A 23,230-nucleotide genomic window follows, 5' to 3' on the forward strand; every position below is an offset into this window, starting at 1 on the left:
CGTTCCCTGGAGTTTTGATGTCTTGTGTGTACCAGATCTATGTGTGGTATTTAACAAAGCCATGTTCTTACTGATGGTAAAAATGTTCCAAATATTTGTAATAGATTTAACACTGTGTTGTGAAGGAACCTGCCATTGTTCGTCTGAATATTCTTCTGTGGGATAAAAATACCAACATCAAGTTTAGAGCACTAAAATCTGTATTACAGATGGCGTAGGGTTATAATCTTATTATATTTCAACTGTGTTAAAAAAATCTCCCTAAGCGTTGTGTCACACCGACAAAATCCATACAGTCTCAAAGTTGATATCAGATACATGTACACACAAAGACTTTGAATTGTGAAACTCTATAAAACACATGTAAAATAAGACATCCCAATTCTTTATAAAAACTTGGAAGTTTTTGCACCACATGTGGCAACAATCATGATAGAGATAATTAAGGTTTAATGTTTATCGTAACTCTTTACAAAAATATACCTTTCATTGAAACCTCAGTCTGATGATCAAACCTAGTACAATAACGATTCAGACTATCATTCTAATCAAAATCAGATGTTAATAAACAATATCTATGACTATTCTTTATGAAGACATTTTATAAAGTCCTGATTGTTCTGATCAGGTAAAGTGAAATTCTGTGGTAATAGATTGGAAAAATATCAGGTTAATGTAAATTAAATTGCATTTGATATTTGAAATTAATACCATAGACCCACCAAAGCTTAACATTAAGGCCTTAATTCTATCTGGGACCCTTTTCTGGTAACAAGACATTGGGTCATATGGAACCAAAGACTTTAGGCCAATACAGAGGCATGGACCCAATTTGCAAGGACTGTACTGAACCCCATAAAATGCGAGTCCTTTTTTCTGGTGAAAATTTTCAGTTCTAACCATTTTATAATATTGTTGATAATATAAAGTTGTGAGTGCAAATGATGAAATGGTGTGTTTTTGTTCACTCCTGACACAGTTCACACTGACACATGCGCAATGTGTAAAATTGTAAATTCTGCACATGCAATTACAGGTGTTTTAAATACAGGTGAGTTTTCACTGAGACATGTCCTTTATAAAGTGGTCTGTCCCAAAAACATTCATTCAGTCAAGGTAGCGTGAATAATGCTCATGAAATGATTAACACAATGGCAGAAAGGAATGGCTCTTGGATATTTGCTGGCCGGTACTCCTGCCACTATTGTAGCTGGAACTTTGGATGTCATGTTAGCATTATTACCAGACTTGCTGGACACTTCCAACATACCGTTTCTGTTTCTGATCATTCCCAGTCCTATCTATCACACTGTTCTAGTAACAAGTCTCTGAGACATTGGACCCAAGTCTTCAGTCCTATCTGTGAAACTGTTCTAGTAACAAGTCTCTGAGACATTGGACCCAAGTCTTCAGTCTATCTAGGGAACAGTTCAAGTAACAAGTCTCTGAGACCTGGACCCAAGCTGGCATCTGTCCTTTTTGTGGGACTGTTCCAGTAACAATTCTCTGAGATGTGGACCCAATCTGCCACCAGTCCTATCTTGGGGACTGTTTTGGTAATTAGTCACCGAGACATGGGACCCAAAGCTTCAGTCTTATCTTGGGACTGTTTTGGTAATTAGTCACTGAGACATGGGACTCTGAGGCTTCAGTCCTATTTGTGGGACTGTTCTAGTAACAAATCTCTGAGACCTGGACCCAAGCTGCCACCAGTCCTATCTGGGGGACTGTTTTGGTAATTAGTCACTGAGACATAGGACTCCGAGGCTTCAGTGCTATTTGTGGGACTGTTTTGGTAATTAGTCCCAGAAACATGGGACTCTGAGGCTTCAGTCCTATTTGTGGAACTGTTCTAGTAACAAATCTCTGAGACCTGGACCCAAGCTGCCACCAGTCCTATCTGGGGGACTGTTTTGGTAATTAGTCACTGAGACATGGGACCCAAAGCTTCAGTCTTATCTTGGGACTGTTTTGGTAATTAGTCACTGAGACATGGGACCCAAGGCTTCAGTCTTATCTTGGGACTGTTTTGGTAATTAGTCACTGAGACATGGGACCCAAGGCTTCAGTCTTATCTTGGGACTGTTTTGGTAATTAGTCACTGAGACATGGGACCCAAGGCTTCAGTCCTATTTGTGGGACTGTTCCAGTAACAAATCTCTGAGACATAGGACCCAAGCTGGCATCTGTCCTATCAGTTATAGCACATGTAGCAGCATTACATAGGAGATCATAGTTTTCAATTTAAGGTTACACTTGGAGGAAGTCTACCAGACAGAAATTGTACTTGTAGTTGTTGTATAGTAATGAGTTAGATAATCTTACCACACTCTGTCCAATTAAACCTCAGGTATCAGTGTGACTATCCAGGGTTCAGTTAATAAGTCAAACTTACGTGATAAATGCAATTCGACTTTTGAAGTTGGATTAGCAACTCATTAAATTTATTTAAAATGATTTGGCACCAAGGAATGAGAATTACTAACAAAGAAACACTTGATGAGTTGTGTTAAGGGCTTAGGAGTTGTATAGTAATTTAAGTATAATGTGTGTAATTTGAAATGTTTCTACTGTCTGTATTCCATCCAAAACTTGTATTGAAAGCTGTTATGTGCTTGTGTGTCTTTTGCACAAACTTATATATTGTAGATGGTGGACACTGCTGATGGACCAGCGTGCCATGTTTCAGTTGAATTGAATACTGGCATGTTATTTCTTGGAAGTCATTCAACACTAGTAATTATGAAATTTATAGAATTCTGGGGTTTATGTAGAATCTTATTTGGTTTTAGACATTTCTTTTCAACCAAATTGCATTATCTCCACCACCTCAAGGATTCACGAATCTAGACCCTAAATATTATCACTGACGATTCCTGGAGGGATGAAACAAATGAATGATGCAGTGTAATTTGTTGTTTGGCACAAGTCATCTTACTACCAATTTGTATTGAAAGATGCTATTTTCTTGTGTGTCAATTGTCTGTTAGATGTTGTAACACTATAGGTATTAACCAAAAGGGGCTGCAGAGGCCGAGTGGTTAAGGGGTCTCACCATCTTTGTCACTAGTCCTCCAACTGCGAGTTCGAGGCCTATATGAGGCACAGGTGCTGGCTGAAGGTTGGTGTTTTTTATATGGAAAATCTGGCTTTTCTCCACAACCTAAAGCTGGCACATGCTTAAATGACCCTGGGTGTTAATAGGACATGATGTATTAGACAATAAACCAAACATTTCAATTTGAAAGAAGTAAAAAAGTACTGTATAAACATGAAAGATGAATAACTTAGCAGAGGAAGTACTGTATACTAGAAACAAAACATTTATTATCAAGTGAAACAGTTCACCCTGAAACTTTTCTGATTATGCAGATACATGTTCACTGGTAGTTGATTTCTTTGTGATACAATATTAGAATGGGTGTGCCTACTATTGATTGATTGATTGACAGGTTTTCCCTCTCCATGACTCCTTCCGTGTCTGGATATCGTCTCATAGACGAACATCAGTGTTCTAGCGATGTAGGCCTTCTTTTCTTTGTGGATTAATTAAGTAAAAGGTACATGAAGGTGCTCGTGATCATAATGGTATTAAAGCATGTCCCCTTCAGCTCTCCAGCATGTAGAGAGTACATTCTGACCTTCTTTTAATGATAATCAGTATCAAGGTTTTATCTGCTGTTAAACCCTGAATCCATTCAGGCTCTGGCTTGATTCATTAAAGTTGTACTATTATTTTGAGTCAATTCTGACCTGTTTCTGTGTCAAAGATCGTTAGAGATAATTGGATTAATGTGTTTCATTTTCACTTCGGATGATCATGCTATATGGCTGTGATATTTTGACTGTGTATTGGTTCTGTATTCAGGCATTAAGTTAGTATATCCTAATAAGGAGATATGAATGTATATTTCACAGAAAGGAAAAAATGTACAAAATATATTTCAATTTAAAAAAAAAAAAATGATTTCATTCTTGAAAATGTTGGTAGTAATAAGTAGAATCTGTGATAAAATAGGTGCGGTAAGTATGGGATCTACTGTATGTGATCTGTAGCATTAAAGAATTGTTCCAGTTGGTGATGGGTACAGAGGTGAATTACTCTTACCTTCTGATATACAATGGATATCAAGTCCATATAGTAAATAGTGTTGGACATTTGATGTCTTTAGTAGTTTGTTACAAGTGATATTATAAATCAGTTTTCATGTCTGTGTATAGGCCAACATAAAATAAGTGTTTGTTTCTCCAGGTTCTTTAAGTAAGTAACTGTGCCATCGGATTGATGAAGTTGATCATTTCATTTGAAAAATAAATGTAGTGAACATTTAGAAACAAAACTTTCAAAAAGAAATGCAGTAGTTTAAAAATATTCAACTAGAACAGTCATCCCCAGGATAACTAATACTGCCAGCAGATGCAGAGTCTTAATTTTACCATGGCAATTTCATCGATTTGAAGTGTATCTGACATGTCAATATTCGAATAAATTAATTAATCTAATGCACTCTAAAATGTTGCATGTACCTGTACTGACTGTAAGTGTATGTGTATGGGGGAGGTGGGGGGGCTGGGTTATAATTACAACAAAAATGAAGCTAATGCTAGAGGACAACTGAATGGGTAGATAACAGGAGTACATGTATCTTATGTGAAATATAACTTAACTTGTGTAATAATATGTAATGCTTTTTGAAATTTTGTCATTATTTCTTCTGCACAATAAATCATAGTCTTGGTATATTTTCCCATTATATTGCTAGAGTGAAGTTGAAAATTGAGTCTTTCAGTCTGAGATTGCAAGATTTGCATTTCATGCTTGGCAAGTACAAGATGGAATTTTACAGTTTCATTATGTACAGTGGAATCTATATCATACTTGTATGTTTTTGCAGAGACTTTGGTATTGGGTAATATGTATGTTGTTTGATGATTTGTAGTTGGGTCGGAAATGGATTGTTTACATGGAGTTATTTCATGGCAACTATCCATAGCAATATTGTTTGTCTGCATTAAATTAATTGTTTCATATTTACCTGTCAATTGAAAATACTGTTGGCAAGACTTCTTATTGAGGTTCCTACTAATTTGTTTGAAAAATGAAACCTGTTTACATGTTCAGACCCTTCAACTTCTGTAATTAATTTATTTTGTCTAGTCTTCTGAAGATAAATGTGTCTTGGTCTATGTTTCAAGCTTTTCAGAGTGTACATCCAAATTTGCAAAAGGATTATTCAAAAGACACAAATTTATATTACACATTTCAATTAGAGTCGAATAAAGTGGAGCCAAATAATGAACTAAGCTCTGTCATACAGCTGTTTTTGTCCCTTCAGGACCTGTTAGTGTATGCTTACAGTAGACTTTAAAATAAATTTTGAAACTTAGGAAGCAAGTTGGAGAAATTAAATCTGCTGGAGAAAAAAAAGCTCCAAATGTTAATGTGGATTAGTGCCACTAAAGCATCACAGTTCAATAAGTATCATAATGTCCTTTTTTGTATGATGTCAGAAACTGAAGTTTACAGTATATACCATCTCATATTGACTGCAGCTATTCAAATGAATACAAAAAATGCTCAGGTTGATTCTGAATTGTAGTGTGTGTGTCCAGACCCATGACAAAGCCACATTATCTAAACAAGATGGCTGGACAATAACAGTCACGAATTGTGATGCCTCATCATTTTTCGACCCAATTAACATCAGAAATTAATTAATAAAACAAATTTCTGTTATAAACTCTTCACACCATGTCATTAATTGTATAAAATTGTCACAAGTTTGAGTAAAAAATGTCTTTTATAAGACAGGATCTTATGACCTGAATTTGCTGGGAAATGACTTCATACAGAACAGTCTCAGATACAGCCAAACAGTCTCAGATACAGCCACACAGTCCCAGAAACAGCCAAACAGTCTCAGATACAGCCAAACAGTCTCAGATACAGCCAAACAGTCCCAGATACAGCCACACAGTCTCAGATACAGCCACACAGTCCCAGATACAGCCAAACAGTCTCAGATACAGCCACACAGTCTCAGAAACAGCCACACAGTCCCAGATACAACCACACAGTCCCAGATACAACCACACAGTCTCAGATACAGCCACACAGTCCCAGAAACAGCCACACAGTCCCAGAAACAGCCACACAGTCCCAGATACAACCACACAGTCTCAGATACAGCCACACAGTCCCAGAAACAGCCACACAGTCCCAGAAACAGCCACACAGATACAACCACACAGTCTCAGATACAGCCACACAGTCCCAGAAACAGCCACACAGTCCCAGATACAACCACACAGTCTCAGATACAGCCACACAGTCTCAGATACAGTCACACAGTCCCAGATACAACCACACAGTCTCAGAAACAGCAAAACAGTCTCAGATACAGCAAAACAGTCTCAGATACAGCCACACAGTCCCAGATACAGCCACACAGTCTCAGATACAACCACACAGTCTCAGATACAGCCACACAGTCTCAGATACAACCACACAGTCTCAGATACAGCCACACAGTCCCAGATACAGCCACACAGTCCCAGATACAGCCACACAGTCTCAGATACAGCCACACAGTCTCAGATACAACCACACAGTCTCAGAAACAGCAAAACAGTCTCAGATACAGCAAAACAGTCTCAGATACAGCCACACAGTCCCAGATACAGCCACACAGTCTCAGATACAACCACACAGTCTCAGATACAACGACATAGTCTCGGGTACAGCCACAGTCTCAGACACAACCACATAGTCCCAGATACAGCCACACAGTCTCAGATACAGCCACACAGTCCCAAATACAACCACACAGTCTCAGAAACAGCAAAACAGTCTCAGATACAACCACACAGTCTCAGATACAGCCACACAGTCCCAGATACAGCCACACAGTCCCAGATACAACCACACAGTCTCAGATACAACCACACGGTCTCAGATACAAACACACAGTCTCGGGTACAGTCACACAGTCTCAGATACAACCACACAGTCTCAGATACAGCCACACAGTTTCAGATATAGCCACACAGTCTCAGATACAACCACACAGTCTCAGATACAGCAAAACAGTCTCAAATACAACCACACATTCTCAGATACAGCAGAACAGTCTCAGATACAGCCACACAGTCCCAGATACAGCCACACAGTTTCAGATATAGCCATACAGTCTCAGATACTACCACACAGTCTCAGATACAGCCACACAGTTTCAGATATAGCCACACAGTCTCAGATACAACCACACAGTCTCAGATACAGCAAAACAGTCTCAAATACAGCAAAACAGTCTCAGATACAACCACACAGTCCCAGATACAACCACACAGTCTCAGATACAACCACACAGTCTCAGATACAGCCACACAGTCTCAGATACTACCACACAGTCCCAGATACAGCTACACAATCTCATATACAGCCAAACAGTCTCAGATACAACCACACAGTCTCAGATACAACCACACAGTCTCAGATACAGCAAAACAGTCTCAAATACAGCCACACAGTCTCAAATACAGCCACACAGTCTCAGATACTACCACACAGTCCCAGATACAGCTACACAATCTCATATATAGCCAAACAGTCTCAGATACAGCCACACAGTCTCAGATACAACCACACAGTCTCAGATACAACCACACAGTCTCAGATACAACCACACAGTCTCAGATACAGCCACACAGTCTCAGATACAACCACACAGTCCCAGATACAACCACACAGTCTTAGATACAGCCACACAGTAAAGGACTGATGTGTACAGAATTACACTTAATGTAAAATTTGAGAGTTTGAAAATAATAATTAAGAAATCAGGTCAAATGACATTTACAGGCTTCATTGTGAAAAAGGTGACCCAATAATAAAGAGGTTATGGTCATGCTTACACCTGACTTATATGTAGTAAACATAGATAGGTTAATCATCAATGTGATAGAAATATCATAATTATGACGTTCTGTGTATTACATAATTAACTCTAGTGTTTTGTGTTTTACAGGTACATATATGTGGCAGTGTTGATAATGAAATCTCAGGGAGCTACAGAATCCTTCCCACAGGTATGTTTTGATAGGATTTTTCATTTCAGTAATAATTACCATAACTTAAGTATGCATATATGGTACCTACACCCATTTTTGTATCCCAAAAGGACTGATCCGGTCCAAGATCCGAAGGCTTGGGCCACAGCCACCCTGGACTGGGACGGGATGTATGCCTATGTGTTCCCTCCCTTCAGCTTGGTGGGCAGGGCAGTACAGAAGTGCCATGAGCATCACAGCATCTTACTTCTGATTTAACCATTTAACTAGAGTATTTGCTCTCAGCTTTTAAGATGGTTTGATAAAATTTGATATTTTTATTGTCATTGAGATGAGGATTGAGTGTGATGAGTGATTCAGGCCCATTTGACCTCTTGTTTGTTTAATCCTTCCGATAATGGAGAAAAGTATAAAGTGCTTCAAGATAATATACCACAGTAGATAAACAGAGTTACAAGGTTCATAATTGAATACCTTAGCATTAATGTGTTTGTGAATAAATGACATTATGAACATAATTCTTTATTGAGGCATACTACTGAATGATGATGAGCAAATTATAACTCTCCTTCATTGGAGGTGCAAAACATGGATCTGGGACTCTCTCCCTAATTAATATACTTCTGCTGTTTCTTAATCCATGTAAGCTAGCAGATAAATTCTTAGAAGATATTCATTTAATACAGTGAGCTTTTGGCATCACCAAATTTAATCATGAGAAATTGCTTCAAATAATCATGACAGATGTTTCTGTTAAAATTTGATGAAGTTATATGCATGGGAATGTTTGGATAATATAAAGGTAACAAAATGCTTCTAAATGGAATTCTATGATTGAAGACTATCTTAATACATAAATGTTTGAACAAAACACTTACTGGGCACTACAAGAATAGATTAAAAAAAAATCTAGCACTGGAAATAATTTTGAAAGAAAATAATTTAAACTGAAAAATGCTATACAAAACACAAAAATTCTTTATTAAATATTAAAATATTTTATCTCAAACTAGTTAGGAAGAACTTTGTTTATCCAGTAAGTAAAAAACAAAGAAATATTAGTAAATATTTAGATATATATATCTATCATGAACTAAATACGGAATGCTTTAAGAGCTGGGAAAGATTCAACAAAGAGATGTGACTGAATAGAAGATATATCCTAAATGTTTTTGATTTTAGACATTCCCTCGAGGCATTTATAGTAAGAATGAAAAATCTGAAAAAAACCTGATAATGAGATCATTTCTAAACAGCAAATCAAACTATTCTTTTCAATAACTGGATGAAGAAGCATTGAAAATTACAAGAGCAAATTTACATATTCGCACCTGCTTCAAGTAAAGTGATATTAAGGTCATATAATCAAGAATTTTTATTTCTGAAGTGAAAGAGATTTTTTGTTTAGCTTTTAATTACCACTGGTATGAAGAATTTAAAAACTTTTGAAACTTTACTTAAAAACGAAAGTATTAAACATATCAAATCCAGACATTTTAGTGTAATTTTAACATAAAAGAATTTTATGTATTTGTGAAAAAACCAAGACTGAAAGAAAATCACATGTAGGTCAAAGTAATTTTCTAGCCTTTCAAATTTTCAATTTTACAGTCACTTTATCTGTTCAGTATATGTATTTTTTAAAGCTTAGTAGGTGGGATAAAAAAAACATGTTCATGCTATTTGACATTTATGGCAATGTGTCACTTAAGCTACAACCAAACATGTTATTCAGAAAAGATGGAGAGACTGACAGAAGCTTAATTTAAAACCCACTAATGGACAGCTGATCTTGGAATTCCTAACTCATCTGCGGCTTGTGTCTTCATAGCAATCAAGTCTGTCTGTCTGTCTATATTAAAGCCTGTTCTTCCAGTCATAAGAATTGCTTCAGCATATTTTTAGTAAGAATATGAAGGAAATACTTCAATTCTGTAGACTGAATGAACTTTGGTGTAATTCAAGGTCAATAGGAATTTTGCATTATACGGCAGCTTTGTTCAAGAGTTACCTCCCGTGAAATCTCTATATATGAGTAATATTTATATTATCATCTCTTTGTTTTGAAATCCTTAAGTTTGGAAAGGCCACAGTTTTCAAAGAAAAGATAACCTGCCTAAAGGGCAAGTATAAGCAGAGCTCACACTTCAGCAAAACATTTTGTCAACTTTGAATGTTTTTAAAGTAGCATGTTGGAAGGACTGCCATACATGTTCATAGAAGTAAATGACCTTGACCCACTGTCAAGGTACAAGGGGTCCAACATGAGAAACTATCAAACGGTGAGAAATTTGGTGATAGCAAATGCAAATAAAATGCCTCAATGGATTTTTACGTAATGTAGAAGAATATTGTGTCACGACATTCTACACTCAAATGTTAACATATTAACACCTTGGAATTAAACTGATGACCAAATTGTATGGAAAATAACTTAAGTGATACATTAAAGACAATATAAAACTGATTTTTTTTTGTCATAATACTTGAAGTGTTAGGAAAAAGGGAAACCAGAGACATCTCTGTCTAAATGGACCCTCCAGACTACAGTGAAACCTGTTATAACCGCCATGTAATTTTAGTAATTTTGGTAATTTTAGATATAATGTGTTTCGGTTTTACTGTTTTATATGCACAACACTTGCCCCATTTGTGCTGACATGCACTACGTTTATCTACCACAAATATTGTGGATATGTATTCAGTCATTTAATCCAGTCTCGTATGAAATTTTATATTTATGAATTTTGTGTTAAAAGTTCATTCTTGAATTCCGAGAAAGTTCATGTACATGTAAATATCAAAATCTGGAAATCTTTATGCAAATACTATCTTACATTTCTGTATCGCCAGTCAAAAGTATGTATGTGATATAGACATTTTAACATGCAAAATCATTCATGTCAGCTAGTTTAGGGCTTTTTCTGCTGAATTGTTTCTGGGATTCATATTTCTTTTGATTGATTAGTCCAGGATATCCACATAATTCTCGTGTTTACACGATTGTTGACACACGTACACATGTACGGGACTGATGAGGACATGTGTCATGTGTAAATATCATTGTCTCAAATCAATATTATATTTCCGAAACTCAAAAGCAGAAATCATAAAAAGTCTTGAACGCCTGTATAACAATATTCCTTATCTTATATCAAAAAGTTATTTCATAAGACTAACAGCTGTTTCTTACCACAGGCATATATTTGGAGATATTCACTCATGATGATGTACAGGTATAATTGAATATTGCAGACTCACAATGTTTCGGTGGGGATTTTCCACTAATTTAAAGTTGTTTAAACAGTTTTATTTGTCAAGTGTTTTTATAATGATTTATATATCTATTGCAAAAAATTAGGATCATATGAGAAATGTCTGCCTTCACTGACGTCACATGTACCACATGACTGGTCATCTCATTAAGTAGCTCACTCATGCGAAACAAGTACTTTCAACTGCCTAAAACAGGTATTGTGACATATTTGAGCAGTGCCATATTGGCAGTAGTGCTATTTAATTTAGATAATGATTTTGATGTAACAGAATTTAACGAAAGCCAAAATTGTGGCCAAAACGTTTTAATCTGAAATAAGTTTCCATTTCCATCAGCTGGATCGCTATGTGTGTCTTTAGTACAACTTAGAAGTGCTGAGCTTTACAGAAAACAAAACATCTCATGTGAAAATTCATCAAAACTTATATCAAAAGAAATAAAAAATCCTTTGTGTAACATGAAGTAAGATTGTTGTAAAGTTGAATTAAAGAAACAGAAAAGACTTTGGAATAATTGTCAGATAGATTAATTAGATAACGTGATTGTACTGGACTACTGCTAACTAATGCTGTAATTAATACATGTGCTGTGGGTGGATGAATTTTGCAGCATACTCAGAAAAACAAAGGATTCCAAAAATATTTCTGTTTGTCTTAGAAACTAACACATACTGCATTCCAAGGATATTACACTGGTTAATACCGATGTAAATATTTCTATTGTGTACAGGTTTATGTAACAATACACATGTTATGATGTTTACTCCAGGATCAAGCACCATGTGTTGGTACCACTATTGTTCTGATACACACATATACCTGTCCACTAGGATTAAGATAGCAAATCATATCCCTCCAAAATTATCAGTTCATAAGTAAGGTAACTCTGCCTAAAATTAAGAGCTCTGCGGTAAGGTAATTATCACCAAAATTAAGAGCTCTGCGGTAAGGTAATTCTCACCAAAATTAACAGCTCTGCGGTAAGGTCATTATCACCAAAATTAAGAGCTCAGCGGTAAGGTAATTCTCACTAAAATTAACAGCTCTGCGGTAAGGTCATTATCACCAAAATTAACAGCTCTACGGCAAGGTAATTCTCACCAAAATTAACAGCTCTGCGGTAAGGTCATTATCACCCAAATTAACAGCTCTGGGGTAAGGTAATTCTCACCAAAATTAACAGCTCTGCGGTAAGGTCATTATCACCAAAATTAACAGCTCTGGGGTAAGGTAATTCTCACCAAAATTAACAGCTCTGGGGTAAGGTAATTCTCACCAAAATTAACAGCTCTGGGGTAAGGTAATTCTCACCAAAATTAACAGCTTTCTTCTCATTTTGTTTGAAATATTTAGCATATTTCACAATAGATCCCTTACAGACTTCAATCTTTGGCATATTTTTTGCTATTCAATGACTTGGCAACATTTTTTTTTGAGTTGTTCCCCTTCATTGATTTGGCTAACAATGTCTGCTTAGTTGGATACAATATCACAAATTGTCTACATTTTATATTTATATTCAGACTTCTAGGTATTAAGGTGGCCAACATGACTCAACATTTTATACACTCATTACTGGACCAAGAGGAACTATCTCAGAACAATGATTTGGGCACTCATGGGGGAGGTGATACAGCAAAGATGGGGCCAATTAAGGAAAAAGTTATACAGCAAAGATAGGGCCACACAAAGGAAAACATTATGGGGCCACTCAAGGGGGAGGTTGTACAAAAGTGATTAAGCCACTCAAGTGGGTCATACTACAAACAAGAGGTCACACTGGGTGACGGCCATACAGTAATGATTTGGGCACTCAAGGGGAGGGTCATACAGTAATGTTGGGGGCACTCGAGTGGAGGGTCATACAGTAATGATGGGGGCACTCAAGGAGAGAGTTATACAGTAATGATTGTGGCACTCAAGGGGAGGGTCATACAATAATGATGGGGGCACTCCAGGGGAGAGTTATACAGTAATGATTGTGGCACTCAAGGGGAGGGTCATACAATAATGATGGGGGCACTCAAGGGGAGAGTTATACAGTAATGATGGGGGCACTCAAGGGGAGGGTTATACAGTGATGATTGTGGCACTCGAGGGGAGGGTCATGCAGTAATGATGGGGGCACTCAAGGGGAGAGTTATACAGTAATGATGGGGGCACTCAATGGGAGGGTTATACAGTGATGATGGGGACACTCAAGAAGAAATAAAACATTGATGGGGAAACTTGAAAACAAGGTCGTTCAACAATGATTAAGCCACTCAACGAAAAGGGGATTAAACTACTCGATGAAAATGTTATATAACTAAGGCAGGCCCACTCAAAGGGGATAAAGATAATACAACTATGATTGTTCAACTCAGGGGTAAAGCCATTCAACTCTATTTAACAACATCTTTTATGGGGAGAGGTGATAAAACAATGATTGGTCCAATCAAGGGGAAGGTACAACTATGGTTTGGCCATGCAATGCAGGGGTCATACAGCAATGAATGGGCTATTTCAGTGGGAGGTCATGTTAAGAAGATGAACAACTCAAAGGGAAGGTCATACAATAATGATTTGGCCATTTAAGGGAAAGGTCATAAGTCCATGATGGGGCCACTCAAAAGGGAAGGTCATAAAACAATGATTGTGCCATTTAAGGGAAAGGTCATAAGTCAATGATGGGGTAACTCAAAAGGGAAGGTCATACAACAATGCTTGGGCCATTCTAGGGCAAAGTCATAAAATAATTATTGGGCTATTGAAGGGAAGGATCATGCACTTATGACGGTGCCTTTCAAGGGGAAGGTCAACAAACAATGATTCAGTTGTTCAAAAGGCAGGTCATACCGATGATATCTGCTGTGTATATATATATCTATACTTATATATATATATATATATATATAGACAGGTGAATATATATATATATATATATATATATATATATATAAGTATATAGACAGGTGATTTTGGCTATGGATTACACCATATTAAATCGGTTATCATTGATAACTTTGTGAGTTACCTCTTAAGAGGAAAATGTGCATACTTACAGATAAAGTTCTCAAAGAAGGTGTACAACATTTATACCTTGAGTAAACAGGTGTTTATCTCGTACAAATGGTTCAATAGTACTATAAACATGTTTATAACAAGTACACCAATCTCTATCATCTTCTTGCATTCATCTTTTGTGTTTTGATTCTGTTGGTATTTTTGTATGTTACATTCTCAAGCTAATTATATCATAACATCTACTTGTCTGGGCAAGTGTTTACTCTGAGTCAGAATCACTGTCTTCAAACGTTTAGATATGATAAGGTGTAGGGAAGGGAAACTCAAAACTGAATTCTTTTAGAACCAGTTTAAGCTAAAACAGGTGAACAGATTTCAGCTCAATATTCATTGATCAGTTTAGTAATTGTTTTCACTTATGTTATTTTGACCAATAAATTTGCTATTTTGCTTTCTTTTCTTATGTTTTTATGTTCTTGACCTCTTGTTTTAAGTGTAAAAGGAGTGGGTTGTGGTGACATATGCATGCATAGCATTAAATACAGTCTTTGTCATTTAGTTGATGGTGCATGCTTCTCTAGGTCAGTTGGTAGAACTGTGGATTATCACACTGGAGACTGCGACGGAGCATTTGTCAGGTTTTTTCCTATTCTTTCACAGTGGTGCTTAAGGAATTCCCACGGGTTCTAAATGTTTTCACTTCCTTTTTATTTTAATATAAAGATGTACAGTCTTACTTTGTTTATTCCTCAAGAAGGATATTTTAAGCAACCTACAGTAAAATCATTTATGACATTCAGTGAAGAAATTAATGTTTCAAAATTTTGCTTGATTTAAACTGTTGAAAGTAAAATGACTTCTGTAGGATTTCCAATGTACTTTTTCATTGTTTTTAATGTCTTTTACAAAATTTAAAAAGTAACAACAACAAAAAATAATTGAAACAAGACTTCTTAGGAAATAAAAATCTAGAACCAAACTTTTGTATTGAACATACAATCCAAATATTGCTGTTTGTTCAAGTATAATGATGAATGTGGAAAATATTGACACTCTTGTTGACCAGATATTGTGTTTTAGCATCAAGCATTTTACATATTATTTACAAATGTTGTAAAAACTCTTCTTCTAATTCTTTAGGGCTTTGGTAATGTTATAAATAGGTTTTATTGAACAATATTTAGGTTTTGTTGGCATGAAGGTGGTGTTTAGGAAAGAATAAGGCATTATGGATCAGTTATAGAATGTGCATGTTGCACTCCTGCCAGTGCTAATGAACTAATCTGCCACAGGTGCTTGTACACACATAAAATACATGTAGAGTTTTTTATGCTGTTTTTGCAACAGTTGCATCATGGCAACATAATGTCTCGTTAGCAGCAGAAAACAGATATCTAGAGGGAGGGGTCAGGAAAAGTGAATTGGCGATAGGAAGGTAGGGGTTTGGGCTTGGGGGGGGGTGGGTTTAGGATCATAGGGACAAGTGGAGATCAGGAGTAGGACAGAAGGGGAAGATGTTGGGACAGGATAAAGACACAGGGGATTCAGGAATAGGGACAGAAGGGCTTGAAATTTGGACAGGAGAAGGCAAAGTGGAGCCAGGAGTAGCAACAGAAGGGGTTCAGGAATGATGGGTAGAAGTCAGTACAGGAAAGGGACATGGAGATTCATGAGTAGAGACAGGTGGAGTTCAGGAAGTGCAGGATCTTGGCAGGAGAGGGACATGGGGAATTCAGAAATAGGGACAGATGGGGTTCAGGAGGGGCAGGAATCGGGACAGGAGGATTCAGGAATAGAGATGAGAGGAGGGTTTGGAGTAGAGACAGGAAGGGATCAGCAGTAGGGAGGACAGAGGTAGGAACAGTAAGGGGATGAGAAGGAATCAGTACCTTATGATCGTCTCTAGTTGTCCTGTCTTACAAAACCCTATCACCTATCTCTGTCTCTAGTTGTCCTGTCTTACATGACCGTATCACCTATCTCTCTCCATGTCCTTGCCTTGTTAGCTCTGTATAGTTTCTAACTACATAAGCACATCTCAACTAATTGTCTACTCCAGTACACTAATGCATAGTTATGGGTCACAAATATATCTATATTCTTTGAAGTCTATTTTTAGGTTTTTTTTTAAATATATATGTATATATTTCTTGTCTATGACAAGGTGTCAAGATAAGGTTGTGTTTTTGTGCAGTTCTTATTTTTCATTCTGTTAAAAAAATGTTATCTGTCATTTTCTGCAGTTATTATCCTCTAGTTAAGCTGTCACTATGCAACCTTTTTACGGTGTCAAAAAACAGGAAAAAAATTTTGATTTTGTTTTGTTTTGCCCAGTACAAGCTTTTATTATAAGTTTTCAAAATTTTCACAGACAAGCAAAATTTTGATAACAGTTTATGTGTTGAAATATTAGTTGTTATTTAAAGATTTTTTTTTTAATCAGAATACTTGTATGTTTCAGAGAAAATTGAAATTGTTAATGACATTTTAAGTACATGAGAATTAGTTTTAAGCTAACAGTTCAACCTTAAGAATCTACGGACAGATTCATTTTCTGAAATAGATTTTAACTTCAGACAACATATAATTATTCCTTCAATGTTTGTAAATATTTTTTGTGTTTTATCTAAGGTGAAAATCAGATCCTAAAGTCAACGCTGTTTAAGAAGCGGAAATACAGACAGAAGCGTGAAATTGTTTTGAAACTTGAGTATAAAATCATTCATGATTTTCTATGTGTTTGTTATCGGTTTGGTTGTTCAAAAAAAATTGGTATGGATGGATTTCCATCTGATGGCTGCCAGGAATCTGACAAGTTGTCATTCAATTAAAAAGACACAAAAATGCTATATATAAAGATTCTGAAACTTGACCTCTGACCAAGTTAAGATGTCTAATTTCAATGCAGATGCGGATTTTTCCTCTGGAAGTTTTGTTCAAGACAAAGAAAAAAAAACAAAAACAAAAACAAAAAACAAAACAAAACAACGAAAAAACAAAAACAATAAAAGAAGGTTTTTGATTTGCTAAATTTAATTCATTGATCTCCAAGAAATCTGCTGACATTGATATTCTACAGAAATCAGCTACATTCACAATAAAAAACTGCATTTTAGCTATAAAAAAGAGGTTGAGAGAATTTTGATTGTATGGATCTGACATAGGTACTTAAGATATTTAGTTCCTGAAAGACTGATTACTGTGATTTCATATCCATTTCTGTTCATAAGCACTAGAGTAGGACTTTCTGATGCTTTGTTTAGAAAGTTGTAGGTTTTTGCCAAAATATAATCTTGTAATGATAAATTTTTACCTTTTTCTATTCTGTCACAAATGGCAGCTTATAGAGTCAACATTAATATTGATAAGGGAGCAGAATAATGTCATGTTTTCTAGTGAATGTATTAGGGAAGATGTGTTGTTTAAGTACTACATAATGCTGAATATTATTTCATATTAGTAATATTTTTGATAATTCTTTGATCCTCACAGAATAACATATGGGAGATCCTTCACATACAATTCAGAAAAAATATGGTGAATTGTTTTGTGGACACAACCACAACTGCAAAATACTCGCCTTTTTCCCAGCTTCCCAAGTAATACAAGACCCTGTAGGTAGGAAGTGTCATACAGCAATCTTGGATCTTTACATGAAGTTGTGAGATAGTATGACCTCCATTAATAGGTAATCATGAATTACCATTAAATCATGTATTTTTGTGGAGCACAATTCCTGTTGTTTTCCAAAAAATGGCTATTGGATGGACGCTTGATTTTGTAGACCCAGGTATACTAATTACAAAAGTTTCATGGACATAATAATCTGTGATTAAGAGTAATCATAAAATAAATGAAAATAAAAATCACCACAAAAATAAATGGTTTTACAGTAAATGGTGCAATAAACATATAGTTATATATAAACCCAAATATTGAAATCATTGCTCATAACAGTGATTTCAAAAAAGAGGATTTTAATTTCTTAGGTTAAAAATTCTTCATGCGTTGTAAGAAGGTTCTTGATATTTTATGGTAGCATAATGCCTTAAGGCAAATTCTGTAATACTGTAAGGTCTCAGGTATTCACTCTAAGATGTATATTAATGGTGAATGGCTACACTAGTGGCCTATTGAGAAAATCTTCAGAAAACCTTGAAACCAGAAACATTTCAAAACTACCTTATCAGCCATCCTAATCAAAGATCTTATCATTTAGCCTGTAATTGGCCGATTTTCTGCTCCGAGGGTTCTCATCATGTTTTTTAGTGACACAGGGTTAAACTTGGTATAAATGTCATTGAAAAGACACTTACACTCTTTAAAAAAATTGTACACACATAAATTATATGTCAATTTGGAAAAGAAAAAAATAATGACAATAAAATTGCTCTTGTTGCGAACCTGTCATTAGAGGTCAGTGTGTGGTATATTGCGTGATGAGTTTATCATAGGTCATTTTTTAAAGCATTGTCAGCTTGAAAAACTATCAACTTAAATTCAAACAAGTCTAAAATTCTGTGTAAGACTGGAATTGTTTTTTAATGTTTGCAAATTTTGCTTCATAATGTAGCCATTTGGTGTTGAATTTGTATAAACAAGTATTCCAATATACAAGATATTTAGTGTTAATTGTTAAACTAAACAATCATTGATCAACATAGGACTTAGAGGTAAGTTAGGGGTGTGTGGACAGAACCCTCCTGTCATTAAAGACTTTGACTGGTGATCTACAGGGAGGTCGTTTCAGCCAATTAGGTCACTCTGGTACAACTCAATAGTGTCATGGTAACTTGTAGGGGGCGTAGGAGGTGGCTCAGGCAGAATTACAGGATGTTGGGATACAATCTACATAATCATTTCAACTATAATCCTGAAACACGGCTGATTTATTAGGGTGGAATTATACACTTTCAAATATTTATGTGTGTGTTTTTTAATCTGTCAGCGAGTTAATTTTTCAAACAAGAAAGTGACAACATTATGTTTACAGAAATGTTTCAGTGATGTTACATTCCTGTTTGAAAAATTATATGCTGCAAGATCTGAAAATTTGATAAATAGGATTATTACATATGCATCTGAATATCTGAATAAATTTACTTTCTTCCTTTCATCCTTGTTTTTCTTTCATATATCGTGAAATATTTGCTGTAGTTTAACTTTTTACAGGTTACAAATTGGTTCAAGTTGGAAATGAAAACTGAAATGTGTGGTTTCTTTTTAGCTCACCTGGTCCTTTATCCATCTGGGATCAGCTTTTTAAAGAACTTTTTTGTAATAATCTGAAGGCCTAGAATCTTAATATCAGATTGCTAGGTTCCTTAGATGAAGCACAAAAATGTTGATGATAAGAAATGATCTTTACTGATATTCAAGGTTACAAGAGTCAAATTTGTGTCAAATGACTTTTTGTAAATAAACAATGTTTAAGGTCATAAAGGACAAATATGTTAAAATCTTTAAACAACTTTTTCTTTATGATTTATCAAAAAGTTTTCAATGATGGTTGACTGGAAAGTTCCTTTGAGGAAGCCCAGCAAAGTTTGTGAAAAAAATTACTTAGGCCATATTCAAGGTTACAGGATCCAAATTTGTTAAAAGCTTCAAACAATACTTCATTATGATGAAGACTTTGAATGTTAGTGATATGAAATGTTAATGTATTTGTGAAAAGCATTGAATACCAGGTGAGCTCTGCAGGCCCATGGGGCCTCTTGTATTTCTGTATGAATTTAACACTTGAAAAATGTATTAGTAAAAGACAAAAATTGCTTCTCCTAATATATATAAATTGGAAAAGGCTTATCATAATATCCATTTAATTATGTACATTTAACATAATTTGTGACAATCAGAGCCTTGATGCAGTCAAGGCCCAAGCTAGAGTCTACGTTCTATTTAGGTTAAATCTAGTTTTATGCAAACATGTTAAATGATGGAGACACTGTTAAGGAATGTCTATGGCTATTTATGAAAGTTTTAATAATCCTTCTCTCCTGAGAGTATAAACTCAATAATCTTTTCAACATTATTAAAATTTTGATAAATTACATCATATAAATATTTGCCACCAACAAAAATACACCTTACCACAGATATAGCTTGTAATTTTGACCTGTTACGTCAACCTGACAAGCGTTTGAGTCATGAATATGTCAGCAGTATATTGACTTTAACACTGGTTATTAACACCGTGTAAATTATGTACTTGGCAGTGGCGATGCATTCTGATACGTCCAGATGATTTTTATGATGAATATTTCGTCGGGTTGTTACTGTCGAGTTAAATGTGATACCCTTATACCATGAAGTCCTGTTTTAACAGGATTTCAATAAAATTTTTACTTTTATCTTAACTACTATACTAAATGGTTTTGATAGAAATAGGAGCCAGAAACAGCAACAGAAATTATACGTTGAATAGAATGAAATTCTGGGCAATATCTCATTGATAATTCTGATTTTAAATCTTGAGTTGTCACACAGTGATAATGGTAATGGCATTTAGAACTGAACAGACAGAAACAGATACTTTTTGGAGATACTCCATTTTTTTAAATTAATCAAATAAGTAATAAAAAGTATTGATATTTTGGGATCAAATGATGTGTGATTTTGATGAGGTAAATGTATTAGCAGAGTACTTTATTAATAAAATGTATTGCCTAAAAATCTTTCCACTGACTATAAAACTCTTTCTTATAAAATGTTAAGATTTTGAATAAACTAAAGACAGTAAATATTCCCATTTCAAGTTTTTTAAATTTTAGCTAAAATACAATTCTCACACTAGAACAAGTTGATGAACTAAGTGAAACCTTACAGACTTATGAATTGATTGAAAAAATTTGCAGAAAAACAAGAATTCAGTCAATTAGAGAGGTGGTTAGCATGATATCTGGACCTTATCTCGGATTACTTCGTGATACAGCGAGTTTCTGGTCTGAATTATGCATGAAAAGTGACTAGAACATGTACTTCCGCATTAAAGAATTATCTCCCATATGTTGTGGTTTTGAAGGTCAAGATAAAGGTTATGAAGGTTTGTACCGACACTTTGCAGATGCTACTACTAATAAAGATCAAATTAAGCCTGCTTCCTTTGAGGTTTTCCAAAACTATATATGTACTTCTCACTTCATGTTGGTAGTTTTGTGACTGTGAACATATTGAACAGTCTTAAAATGTGAACATACAGTGAATGATCTGATGTATTAAAACTAACATAGATCATATATATATGCCTTTTTTCAATATCACTTATGGCACGCTGTTGGTTTTTTTCTCCCTTATGTAGTCTTTTGGGGAAATGTATACCTCAGGGCCCTGACATACACATCTGAAATAGAATTTATTGACATAACATTACAATTTGTCCTAGTGTAAAAATATTTTGATATGTTAGAGGAATTTCATCAACTTAAATGTTTTCTGGTGACAACCAGGGAAGAAATTTAAGAAGGAGAATAATACAAGATTTTCTGTATATCACACTAATCTAAATATATACATATTTGTCATCCTAAATGTTACCTGAGTGATGTTGAGTACCAAACATCTGGAGTCATTTGTGTTATTTCCCATACATTCCATAATATTTCAGGTTTATCGCTCATAAATAATGTATCAACTTAGGTAAATATGATTGTGAAAACATAACTTTGTATGTACAGAAAAGTGTATTAGATCACCTTTCCAACTACTGTTTTTTTGTTGTTTTTTTTTTTTGTGGTGAAAATAAAAGTAGGATTTGAGTTCCTTTGTATCAAATACAGAAATATTTACATATTTTTCTATTAGATACTCATTCATGCATCATGATTTGGAAAAAAATAACTGATGAATGCCACTATTTATTTTTGCTATCAAAAGAATATATATTGCTGATAAATTAATATCTAACCTATCAACAATTGGTTAATATAGATTTCATATCTCCCTATAGATTAAGTGCAGGTATTGAAAAAAGAAAAACATCTTGAAACTGCAAACTCTCCACTTCATGAATTATTTTATAAGCTGGATAACCACAAACTTAGGCTTAAGGGACACCTCATAAAACATTCTACTGTAATAAATTTTGTCCTTGTATGATAATTAGGTAAACTATGAATATTCATTATTGTTGATTACACAAATTTTACCACAATATGGTTTACCTGAATTCTGTAAATCCTAGAAATGATTGTCAGTTTTTGTCTCCTTTGTGATAATCTCAATTAATCACATCCAATATTTAAGTATATGGTAATAAGATGAACATGTTTTTGCATCAATTAGCATAGGATCATTTCAATAATTATGACTAATGATATCTATTTATCTTCAAAATTAGAACTCGGATGATTCAGATTTGCACTAAAGCAGAAATAATTGGTCTGAATATTTTTATTTCTATTAATTGTTTCTATGTTCAGTGCCATAAATACTCGCATATAATTCACACTATTTAGGAAATTGTTGTTTTTCAAAAAGGTGATGAACTCTATACAAAAGAACAAGGTATATTCATGGATGTGCCAGACTTGGGCACATACATCGGCCAATACTTACCATATCAAAGATGATTTGTGGTCAGTCCCATTCGAGTGATAAAACACACAAAAGAACTGAAACATCATTCTGTGTTTGAGTTTCTCCTCAATCATTGAATATCATAAATTCGTCACAGTGAATATCCAAACACTACAAAAATTCAGACTAAAATTAAGCAACATTTCAATCATAGTGTTGTAGCACTGTATTACATAGTTGTGTATGTCCATTTTGAATAAACGCTGAATCCTAAATTGTTTGAGATGGCCCGTTCTATATTTGGAAACACTGAACATATGTAGAAGTATGTTTGCAGAATGATAACTTAATCGAAATAATG

At 35.0% G+C, this 23,230-nt stretch overlaps 1 protein-coding gene across 1 annotated transcript in view; it reads left to right on the forward strand.

Moving 5' to 3' along the window:
- Positions 1–5,839: 5,839 nt before the first annotated feature.
- The window catches only part of LOC132560056 (A disintegrin and metalloproteinase with thrombospondin motifs 18-like), a 55,570-nt gene continuing 38,179 nt past the window's right edge, over positions 5,840–23,230 (forward strand). The window contains exons 1-2 of the mRNA XM_060224711.1: positions 5,840–6,976; positions 8,028–8,088. Of these exons, the coding sequence (XP_060080694.1) occupies positions 5,840–6,976; positions 8,028–8,088 (1,198 nt within the window). The remainder of the gene's footprint in view (positions 6,977–8,027; positions 8,089–23,230) is intronic.

This window comes from Ylistrum balloti, unplaced genomic scaffold (genome assembly GCF_031769215.1).
Source record: "Ylistrum balloti isolate Yb309-2 unplaced genomic scaffold, AGI_CSIRO_Ybal_v1 Utg371010, whole genome shotgun sequence".
Taxonomy (NCBI): Eukaryota; Metazoa; Mollusca; class Bivalvia; order Pectinida; family Pectinidae; genus Ylistrum; species Ylistrum balloti.